This window comes from Ahaetulla prasina, chromosome 3 (assembly GCF_028640845.1).
Source record: "Ahaetulla prasina isolate Xishuangbanna chromosome 3, ASM2864084v1, whole genome shotgun sequence".
NCBI classification, from domain to species: Eukaryota; Metazoa; Chordata; class Lepidosauria; order Squamata; family Colubridae; genus Ahaetulla; species Ahaetulla prasina.
This window is the reverse complement of record NC_080541.1, coordinates 169,588,375-169,600,383: the sequence shown is the minus strand read 5'-3', so window position 1 is coordinate 169,600,383 and position 12,009 is coordinate 169,588,375. Positions and strand designations below refer to the sequence as shown.

General features: G+C 35.3%; 1 protein-coding gene across 2 annotated transcripts; it reads left to right on the top strand.

Moving 5' to 3' along the window:
- The first annotated feature begins 1,033 nt into the window (after positions 1–1,033).
- Positions 1,034–9,335, top strand: GPX7 (glutathione peroxidase 7). Of its 2 annotated transcripts, XM_058179233.1 has the most exons (4): positions 1,034–1,317; positions 2,146–2,265; positions 7,974–8,235; positions 9,076–9,335. In XM_058179233.1, exons 1-4 carry the CDS (start codon positions 1,069–1,071, stop codon positions 9,237–9,239), a joined length of 795 nt encoding a protein of 264 aa, XP_058035216.1. In that variant the 5' UTR covers positions 1,034–1,068; the 3' UTR covers positions 9,240–9,335. The 2 variants fall into 2 exon arrangements, with proteins under 2 accessions (XP_058035216.1, XP_058035217.1); XM_058179234.1 differs by lacking the exon at positions 2,146–2,265.
- The last annotated feature ends 2,674 nt before the right edge of the window (positions 9,336–12,009 follow it).

Genomic DNA, 12,009 nt, shown 5'->3' with positions numbered 1-12,009 from the left:
TCAAAGAACTAAACTTGCAATACATTTGGAAAATAGTTTTATATCTAAACTATTATGTTATATAATCTTAGTATATTTTTTGGATATTTACTGCTGAAAATATAAATATATATATATAAGCATCTGCTATGTAAATCTCAGGCAGAATCTAGAGAACTGCTGATGAGCATTAAGAAATTAGTTGACTTTGAACATCATGTAAATATGCAGCTCATCATGTTGGCTGATAACTGGTTTAGAAATAGATAATCTCTGAGTTGACAACCTCACTGAAATTTGAATTAATTATTTATATTGATGAAAGGAATATATTTCTTAATATGGTATGGCTTTAGGAATTTGAATTAGTGCATTTGAATTAGTGACAGTCTGGTAGCATTTCTCTAATCCTTTTGACAAAAGCACATAACAAAAGCAGAACTAAAACCAAGACAAATTTCCATTGAAATGCAGGAAGAAACAAAGAATGACAAAAATAGTAGTATTGCATTTTGCAATACTGTACGGTTTTGCTTGGCTGGATTTAAAGTTAGACAAACACTCAACAGGCATGTATTAATTAATGTCCAATACATCGCAATGGATCTTTTCTAAATATAGCTAAATGTTTTTGTTTTTGTTAAGCCTATTTTGAACCTGCAGATTGATGTGAATTTATGAACCAATCAAGTAACAGAGATACTGTTTCTTTTATTCTTAATTAATATGAATTAATGGTTAAAGTGAACTGAATATAATGTTTAACACCTCAAGGCAGGCACCTAAAGTATAGGACTACTGTCTCAGGATGAGAAACCATGGTTTCGCTGATCGTGGCCTGTATCAATTTAGCTGAAAAACAAAAAAGCAAACTTTCTAAGGAACTCTCCCATCTTTGTTCAACACTCTTTCTCAATCAAGAGTACCGACAACTCAATTGCTTGTGCAGCATTTCATACATTTTCAGTTGATATTGTAAAAGAAAAGCTTTGCCATGAATTTTGGATTTTTTTCCTTTACAACATCCAGGAAAAACCTGCTTTATCTATTCCTTCGTTCCTTCATTCCAGCCGTAGCTTTCTTCCCGCAATGCTTTGCGGTCGGGAAGACGTCAGTAGAAATCTGTGCAGTATGTTAGATCCCGAGGACAGCGCGGAGCCCAAAATTGGTTCTTCCTTCCCTAAATTTTTCCTGCTCCCTCTAGCCATGCTAATCGTCGTAGGAGCCCTGCTGTTCTTGGCCTTTTCCGCCTCGGAACAGAAAGAGGACAATTTTTACTCGTTTAAAGTGGTCAACATCAGGGGTAAATTAGTCTCCCTGGACAAATACAGAGGCTCGGTAAGTCTGCGGAGGAGAGAGCCTGCTGCCGCCAAACTAACCAGCAAGTCATCTCGGCATGCCTGCATGACGGACTGGGAAAAGGAAGAAGGCGCACTGATCTGGCTGGGAGGGTTTGCGGGATGGGTGTCCTGACGGGGCTCCCGGTTGTCTGCGACTTTGCGCCTACGGTTCTGTAACGCTCTATTAAAAAAAAAAAAGTTTAGTCGGATCTTTCCCCTTTTCTTCTTCTGCCTGTGCGCGCGGAGTTTGTCTCCCTCTGCTTCTTGTGAACAGCCGATCCCGTGTCTACGTGGCAGGCGGGCTGAACTCCCTGCTTACATTTCAGCATGTTTCGGAATAGGCGAGATAAAGGCGTGGGGTTGGGATCTACTCGTAATGGCCTTTTTTTTTTTTATGGTTTACCGAACGACCCTGCAAACCATTTGCTTTCTTTAATACAAAACAAACGGTTGATTAGCCGGGATGGAGGAAGACAGAGTAGGTATCATCCTACAAAGACAGCTCCAACATCGGAGTCGGGTTCCTTAAAAAAAAAAAAAGATAATTTTAAATATTAAAATTCACTTGAGTTTTAACACTGGCTGTGCCTGTCATGTAGAAAGTTAGTCTGAAGAAAATCCAGGTAAAGTAAATCATTTAGAATTAACGCTTTAGAACTCAGAAATTGAACTTAATGCTCTCTTTCTAGAGATGTGAATTTAACTAAAGGTTCAGAGGTTTTTATCATATAGCAGGTAAAAAACATATGTTTGAAATATAATTATTAAAAAGCACATAGGATAAAACCTTCTGCCTGAAAACTATTTTTCCTTCTATATTCCATAGAAACATACTGAACTTCTAGCGAAAGATTTGGGAGTAACATGGAAAATACAAATATATTTCATTCAAAGTGACATCACTGTAATGAATTTCACAGAGAAGCATGGTTCCAAATACAGGCAGATAAGTAAAGTAATCCTGTACTGTATAGATTAGTTTACCATAATGTATACTGATCTTTATGAAAATTTATTCATTATTGCTTGCCGAGGCTCTTTACTGATATAAATTGGTGATGTTGATAACAATACCTTTATTTAATATCTGAAACTACATGGGTAAATAGGTATTCCAATGTCTTAATTTTAATTTTAAATTGAGAACTAATTAAGAACTTAATTATTTAGGACAGTGCATAGGAACTCTAATGTAACTCATTAAAAGTAAATTTACTGTAAGAGTAAATCAAATCAGGATGCTCTCTGTTTTTTCCTTATTCCTGATCAGAATTTATTTATTTTCCACATTTATTAATTTTACAAATAACTCAAGGTGGCAAAGATATCCAATACACACCTTCCTCCTCCTTTTTCCCCCACAACAACCCCGAGAGGTAAGTTGGGCTGAGAGAGACTATCTAGTCCAAGGTCACTAAGCTAGCTTTCATGGCCAAGGTGAGATTTGAACTCTCCCGTCTCCTGCTTTCTAGCTTGATGTCTTAACCACTAGCCCAAACTGGCTATATTTCCAAGCATTCAGACCACTTGAACTATCTTTGAAGATCTAAGATAAAACTGGAAGGAATTATCAGAGCATATAATATTGGAAAATATATTAGTTGGTATCATGAAAAGGACAAGATAGGGAATTCTATCTGGGAAGTAGCTGTGAAATGAGTACACACACACTTTTAAGCATACTTTCGAATATTTGTTTATTTTTATTTTTCACTTTTTTTGTGAACCACTGATCTTCAGAGATGGACTCTTGGTGTTGCTACCTTCATTATGCAATTGCTGATTTTATAAGAGACTTTATGAGAAATTGATAATTTTGGCATAATTTTTGTATTTCTCCTTTATGGAAGAAAAGATGGAATAGAATAGAATAGAATAGAATAGAATAGAATAGAATAGAATAGAATAGAATAGAATAGAATAGAATTTTTTATTGGCCAAGTGTGATTGGACACACAAGGAATTTGTCTTGGTGCATATGCTCTCAGTGTACATAAAAGAAAAGATACTTTCATCAAGGTACAACATTTACAACACAAATGATGGTCAGTATAAATCATAAGGATTGCCAGCAACAAAGTTACAGTCATACAGTCGTAATAACTATATTAATGCTAGGAAGCCTCTTTCTAGGAGGCTTAGCCAAATACTTTGCAGTTCAGTGGGTAACTTGTCTGTCTTGTGAGGATAAAAGAAAGGATTGGCTGTGTTAATGCTACTTTGTATTCTTTAGAGGAAATATGTGATATAACAAATTCATTAAAAGTGTTTATAAATGTTATCTTCCTGGATGGTGAGAAATGTAAAGAGTATAGTGGTATAAACTAAGTATTCTAAAAAAGTCTATTAAAGTACACGTAACCTTTGCTGACAATGAAAATATTGAACTGGTAGGTAGCTTCTGCCTTTTAGGATCAATCATCAAGAGTAAACAAACCAGCAATCAAGAAATACACTACAGACTAATGCTTAGTAGAGGAGCAATGAAGACCTTGGAAAAGGTACTCATATGTGCGGATATGTCTATAGCTACAAATATTAGAATGGTGCAGTCAGTGGTTTTCCTTTTGGCAATGGAAGACCAAGTTGGACACTGAAGAAGAAAGATAGAAAAAGTACATTTATTTGAATTGGAGTTGGAATTGCTAGGGGCCGGTTTAGCTCAGGCTGGTAAAGCCTGTTATTAAGAACACAGAGCCTGCAATTACTGCAGGTTCAAGCCCGGCCCAAGGTTGACTCAGCCTTCCATCCTTTATAAGGTAGGTAAAATGAGGACCCAGATTGTTGGGGGGGCAATAAGTTGACTTTGTAAAAATATACAAATAGAATGAGACTATTGCCTTATACACTGTAAGCCGCCCTGAGTCTTCGGAGAAGGGCGGGGTATAAATGTAAACAAAAAAAAAAAGACTCCTGAGTATATAATGAAATTGAAATATATCATTGAACAAATCAACCTAGATTTCTTAGTCAGGGCACAAATGACCATGTTCAAATTATCATATTCTGGACACATTGTATGGAGACATTTTTTTCTAAAAAAAATACTTCCTAAGGTAGTCAGCAACTTTGTGTAGGCAGCTGGGTGACTTAGGACTTAGGATTGACTCTCTCTCAATCCAATCCACCTTACACCCTGTGGGGAAAATAGGAAGAGGAAGGTGTGTATTGGATATCTTTGCCACCTTGAGTTATTTATAAAATTAATAAAGGTATAAAATAAATAAATTCTGATCACACACTAAATGTAGCGAAATCGTTGCTATGCATATATTAATTAAATGTTCTCTAGCTATCTATCTTACATGCTCCCCATCTCTCCAAAAGCTACTCCTATAGTATTTTGTTTCATTTTCAATTTGTTTTGAAGCACGCATTTAATGCACACTTCCAAGATGTTGGAAGTAAAATGCAGGTCCACTAGATGGCAAACGTGATTCACATTCAGTTTTTCTGGGATAATTGATAATACTTTGATTCTCAGCTGATATTTTACATGTAAGGGCTAAACCCTTCATAATCTAGTATTCCCAAGGAATAATTATTTTCAGCACAGTTGTTGGCTTTCTCAGATTGAAAGAAAAGAATTAAAATCTAGAGACAATTCTACATTTAAAATGTATTTGAAATGCTTATCAAAGCATAGATTTTCCATATTTATCCAGTACTGTAAGCGGGTCCTTTACAAGCTCTGATTAGTCATACAGCAATCTTCCTGTAATGTTGCTTTCCAAATAAACAGCCACTCTGTCTCTAGAATCCCAACTCAATATAGCAGCTAACTAGAAATCCTGGCAATTGTAGTCCTAATCCAGGCAGTCCTTGATTTAAAAACCACAACTGAGCCCAACATTTCTGTTGCTGAGTGAAGCATTTGTTAAGTGAATGTTGCTCCATTTTACAACTTTTCTTGCCACAGCTGTTAAGTGAATCACTGTAGTTGTTAAATTAGCAACACTGTTTTTAAGTGACTCTGGCTTCTCCATTGACTTTCCTCGTCAGAAAGTTGCAAAATGGGATGACATGATCGCGGGACACTACAACTGTCATAAGTATGAGTTAGTTGCCAAGCATCCGAATTTTGATCATGTGTTCATGGGGATTCTGCAATGGTCCTAACTGTGAAAAAAGGTCATAAGTCACTTTTTTCAGTGGCATTGTAATTTTGAACGGTCACTAAATGAACTGTTGTAAGTCGAGGACTACATGGATATGGCAGAGTTAACACTGGCATGCTGAATTGGGAACAATTCATTGGCATACAAGAATCCAACACACAAGGAACTTCTGATAAGGAATCTTTCTTTTAGAGAAGCTAGGAAGGCATTGCAAAAGAATCCAACTACCACTCTTTATCTAAAACAGTTACATAAAATTCAATGACTCAATGAATTCAACCTTTCTCTCGCTCAAACTCTGCTACTTACTGGACAGCCTGATTTCTTGAGCAAAATGTCTGATTTTTGTCTGTCTTTTCTTTGCTAAAGGCCAAATCTGACATCAGGTGGTTTTCCTCTAGCCATGTGAGAAATAACTACAACAATATATCTGCAGAACAGATGGCTGGAGAAGGCTGTTATTTGATACATTAAAGCCATTGAGATATAAGATGCTTACTGGCAAAATAGAATCCTTATTTATTTATTTTGTGTCTGACCGTAAATAAAGTTGTTATTACTGTTGTTGTATTACCTCTACTTAGATTAGAAGTTAAGCACTTCAGTGGTCATTTGGAAAAGCACAGTAAAACATTTATGATTCTAGCATAGAAAATGTTCTACCCCCATCTACAACTTCTATGGCATATGTACTATATAACAGGTAATTAATTGCACAATGCAATTGTATGCAAAAATGTAATTGTCCCTGATTAAATTATATGTAGAAATTGACACCACCTTTACATTACATAAAGTTAAATATTTACCTACCTGCAAATTTGATTACATAATTAGAACTTAAGTGCAGTTGTTTATACAATCAACATTTAAAAGGGAGGGGAAACAGTACATATGGCAGTTATAATTGACAGTACTTGTAGCACCTCCTTTGGTGCAAAAGAAGTTTTCCTGGAGTCAGTCTTTGTATCTCTTTGAATGTTTTCCCTATTTTTCCTTTCAGAAATCCTCCTTTCAATTTTTCTCATATCTCAGAATACTGGGCAGGGTTGTTTTGTGGGGAGAAAAGAATAGCACCTGGAGTCCTATGGGTCTACATTAAATATAAATGGAGAGAGGGAGGGAGGGAGGGAGGGAGGGAGATAGAGGGAGAGGGTTTTTTTTAAAGTTATGGCCCTAGTGGATTATGTAGCTGAATGGCTTTTAAAAATAATTTTCTTGGTACATGGAAAATTCATGTTTTATTTTATGGATTGCAGTGGCATACCAAATTATAGGGGTGACATGATAGCAGTGTTCCAATATTTGAGGGGCTTACACAAGGAAGATGGGAGGGTCAATCTGTTCTCCAAAGAATAGGCAGGACAAGAAGCAATGGATGGAAACTAATCAAGGAGAGAACCAACCTAGAATAAGGGGACATTTCCAGGCCATCAGAACAATTAATTAGTGGAATGAGTTGCTTCCAGACTAGATTGTGGGTGCTGCAACACTGGAGATTTTTAAGTAACAGATTGGACAACCATCTGTCTGAAATGGTATAGCGAGGAAGGTTGGACTAGAAGTCTTCCAAAGTCCCTTCCAACTCTGTTATTCTATTATTATCTACTCAGATATGATTCTTTATTACTTACCTATTACGGAATTCTGAACAATTTGCAACTATTTTTAATTGTTGTCCTATTAAAAATATCTAATTATTTAAAGATTTATGACCAACTCACCAAAATGTGGTCACAATAAATACAAATCATGGGCATCCATGAAAGGTCAAAAATATTAAGATGGCAATCACAAGCATGTAAAACCCTGCCCCTCTTATGCATATGTGTATCTAATTTCTATCACATGTACATTCAAGGGGGCAAGGCAGTATTTTTTTTCTCTTTCCTCCACCAGTGCCTCTGATTTGCATACAGGTATCCTCAGCTTAACTTCAAGAATAAAACTGGATTGTACAGTAAAAGATTTATCAGACAACTGCACATTTTATAAGACATTTGTCCACAGAGCAACGGCTAATGTGTTCTACTAGTGAGGAGAGGGGGAGAAATAACTGCAAACACACCTAATTTCAAACTGACATGGGTCTCAGAAGGATTTAGTTATTTACTTTATCAGTGTATTATGTATTATTATTTTTCCTCTGGTCAGTTGTATCTGAGACTGCTTGGACAAGTTCCTGCAGTTTTCTTGGCAAACTCTTTCAGAAGTGGTTTGCCGTTGTCTCCTTCTTAGGATTGAAAGAAAGTAACTGGCCCAAGGTCTCCCAGCTAGCTTTGTGCCTAAGGTGCCACTAAAAATCATGATCTCCTGGTTTCCAGTTGATGCCCTGACCACTGCACCAACTGTCTATCCATGTATGCATTATAGTAATTATGAAAGCAATAACTGAAGTCTAAAAGCAAAATATTATTCTTCTCAAAATGCTCCATTTCTGAAAATGGGATATATATATATGGGAAGTAAAGCATGCTATACTAAAAAGTAGAATGTAGAATGGGTTATAACTGGTATTTGTTATTTCTTCCATTAGGTATCGTTAGTTACCAATGTTGCAAGTGAGTGTGGGTATACCGACAGTCACTACAAAGCCTTACAAAAGTTGCAGAGAGAAATTGGTTCCTATCATTTTAATGTGCTAGCATTTCCCTGCAATCAGTTTGGACAGCAAGAACCCAACAGTAATAATGAAATTGAGAGATTTGTCCGACAAACATACAGCGTTACATTTCCTATGTTCAGCAAGATAGCAGTGAAGGGCATCGGGGCAAATCCAGCCTTTAAATTTTTAATCGGTGAGTATTAAAATAGATTGAATCAGCGGCAAATACTAACTTTATTGTTATTCCTTATAAACTGTAGGTGGTTTGTGATCACTATCAGTGATAGCTTACTTTTGAGAGATTCAGGGAAGATTACCATGAATTCAACAATATTTTTTTTTACTTCTTTTAACTTTATATAGTAAAATAAATTGATGTTTTGATTACTATTTTTAATTTTTCTCCTACGTCCCAGGAAATCAATAGTGTCAATAGGATTTCAGCAAAATTTAGTTGCCTTATACTTTACCTCATAGCACCATATTCCTGAATTGCATGTAACTCAACATAATGTGCCTTGAAAAAAATATAGCAGGTACAAATCTTTTTAAAAGCATTTGTTGTTGCTCTAATATGAGAGAGAGAAAGAAGGGGAAAAAAATTAAAAAATGAGTTGCAGGGGAGAGAAATAGAGAAAAGGAAAAGTGATAAGGGATGAAAGAAAAAATGTCTATTGATCATGTTTGCTAGCAATGGTGGAAATTGTACAGTTTACCAATTGGAAACAAAATGATTTTAATTTAAAAAATACATAAATGAGTGATCAATGCACTTGTAAGGTTCTTTTTGCTGAAATGCTCCATTTTGTTGAACCATTTGAGCATTAAGCACTATTTTCTTCCAAGCCAAAATGAATTCTTCTAAGATCTGGGACCTGGGTTAATCTTTATTTCTATATTATTTAATATTGGTTTTCCTTTGGATAATCACATTTCTTATTTAATCTTTCATGTTTTTTAAGGTTGCAAATATGCAAAATTAGAGCATTATAGATGATTCATATCTCTGATATTTATACTCTTTTTAATGTAGAATCTACTGGAGAAGAGCCAACTTGGAACTTCTGGAAATATCTGGTAGATCCAGATGGAAAAGTGGTAAAAGCTTGGGACTCTACAGTCACTGTTGAGGAAATAAAACCTTATGTGATCGAACTTGTGAGGCAACTCATTCTGAAGAAAAAAGCAGAACTCTGATTATTTTTTTAAAACACACATTTTTATATTTTTGTTTTTGGATCATTGTTGTAGGTCTTCATATTGCCAACTGATAAATAAATTTGGATTACTTGAGCTAGCTCCCATTCTATAAATATAAGTATTTGTTTCTTGTATAGTATCTTTTCTAAGTAAAGCATACAGAAACTAATACCTAAGAAGAAAAAGTGAATGGCCAGGTTTTATTTATTTTTCTTACAAGTTACTTATTGATTTTAGTGAGATGAAATGCTATGTAAGATTTCTAGGCAGCAAAATTCAGTTCGGAGAGAATTCCGTAAATACAGTTAGTCCTTGACTTATGACTGTAATGAAACCCAAAATGTCTGTTGCTAAGCAAGACAGTTGTTAAGTGAGTTGTGCCCCATTTTATGACCTTTTTGCCACAATTGTTAAATGAATCATTGCAGTTGTTAAATGAATCATGTGGTTTAATAGCTGAATCTGGTTTCCCCCATTGACGTGCTTGTGGAAAGCCAGCTGCCACGCTTACAGATGGTGATCACATGACACCTGGACATTGCAACCATCATAAATAGATCCCAGTAGTCATGCTCATTGACCATGGGGATGCTGAAACAGTCGTAAGTGTAAAAATCGGTCATAAGTCATTTTTTTTCAGTGCTGTTGAATAGTCACTAAATGAGTGGGTGAGTCAAGGACTATAACCTTATAAACTGTAAACCTTATTGATAATAAAATTTATCATGAATATATCATGATCATGAACAATTGCCATGTTCATAATGATAATGATAATCAACATTATCTTGAGAATTATTTATAAAACAGAAACCAGGACACAAAAACTTGATCTTAGCTTGACATAGGCATAAGAAGCAATGATTACCATATTTTTCAGACTATAAGATACACTTTTTTGTCTCCCAAAAAGGAACGAAAATGTCTATGCGTCTTATAGACCAAATATTGCCCACCCGCCAGCCATTTTTTAGCCTCCGCATGCCCTGTTTTCGGGCCTTTTTTTGGCCCATTTTCAAGACTTTTTTCAGCCTGTTTTCAAGACTTTTTTTTGGCCCATTTGGGGGGCTTTTTGGCCCATTTTCAGGGTGTTGTTTTTTTTTGGCCTGTTTTTCAAGGCTTTTGGGGGCCATTTTTGAAGCTTTTTTCAGTCCATTTTTGGGCCTTTTTTGGCCCGTTTTTGAGGCATTTTAGGCCCTTTTTTGGGGGGAGGGGGAAACAGGCTGAAAAAAGCCTCAAAAATGGGCCCAATTACAATGGTAGTGAAAAAAGTGGTTTATGACCAGTTTGCACCCTTAGGACCATTGCAGCATCCTCATGGTCATGTGATTAATATTCAGATGTTTGGCAGCTGACTCTTATTTATGATGGTTGTAGTATCCTGGGGTGATGTAATCATCTTTTATGACTTTCTGATCTGACAAGCACAAGGGAAGCCAGAGTTACTTAACAACTGAATTACTAATTTAACTGCAGTGATTCACTTAACAACTGTGGATTGTTGTTAAGAAGAAAGGTCATAAAATAGGGCAAAACTCACTTAACTGCCTCACTTAGCAATAGAAATTTTAGGCACAAATAAGTCAAGAACTACCTGTACAAGTCCACATAAGCTTATGGAAAGTTTCACTCACCCATGTATTCCGGAAAAAAAGAACTTTTTAAGTATCTATGCATATAGTTTCATTCAACTTTAGGTTGCTCCAGAAGTATATTAATATTGTATATTAATTTTTAATATATACTTTTATATTAAGTATATTAATATTTTCTAATTCCTTTCCCTTTTGTAATTGTTATTTGCTATAGGAGATCGTGAGGTATCCATAATAGCATATGTGGTATGTGGAGGGAAGTTGCTAATAAGGATGAATTGATAATTGATCTATCCCATTATCTAAATCAAATGTTTTTTTATGAATGAAGAAATGAAGAATGTTGAATCCATACCTATTTAATAGTTGTTTTTACTCCCAAACAGCACTGAAAAAATGCCTTAGAGAAGTATCGATTTATATAACTTTAATTATATAAAATCATCCACACTTTTCTTCTATAGCAATGTTACTAAAATTAAGTAACTTTATTTTGAAAGGGACCAACTCTATTTCTAACACTGTGAAAGGATTTTTCTATGATTGAACACTAATAAAAAGGGGTTCTTATAAAATTGAGACCCGTGTTTGTGAGCTTCCTTTATGTTCCATGGACAGAAAAAATTTTATCATTAAAAAGTAAATAAGTGACAATGCTCTATTAAATAATCTTTTTAAGAAATGTGTTTAAAAATCTTGGCAGTATTTCTCATATTAAACTGAAAGAATGAATATACTCCTGGAATATCCCTACAGGCACAATTGTCGGGTAATGCATACAACAATCACAGCATAATAAAACAAATGGATTGTGTACATGAGACAGAGAAATCATCTACTATATTTTGTTTAATGTGCTTTTAAAAAGCTTTGAAATACAGCTGAACTCTCAATAAGGAATTACTAGAAGCCGAAAAATCCTTGTATGGTTCTCCAAAAGTATACTACTAAGTGGTAGATGATGTCCTATAGGAATTGTTTCTTAAATACTAGTAGTTTTCATATTGTTTCATATATTTTTCATTTTAATTGATGTGCAGAACATGGGATGTGATATGTGCAATAAAAGAATTGTCACCTTTATATCCAGCAGAACCTAGCTTATCTAATACCCTAAGCCAGGGGTGTCAAACTCACGTTGTCACAGTGGCATCACTGGGACTCTTTCCCCC

Bases quoted from the DNA above. Each gene is read 5' to 3' on its own strand.
- GPX7 (XM_058179233.1), top strand. From the start codon at position 1,069: ATGCTTTGCGGTCGGGAAGACGTCAGTAGAAATCTGTGCAGTATGTTA. The intron at 1,318-2,145 runs GTAAGTCTGCGG...TATATTCCATAG, and splicing joins TGGACAAATACAGAGGCTCG to AAACATACTGAACTTCTAGC. The intron at 2,266-7,973 runs ATAAGTAAAGTA...TTCTTCCATTAG, and splicing joins ATGGTTCCAAATACAGGCAG to GTATCGTTAGTTACCAATGT.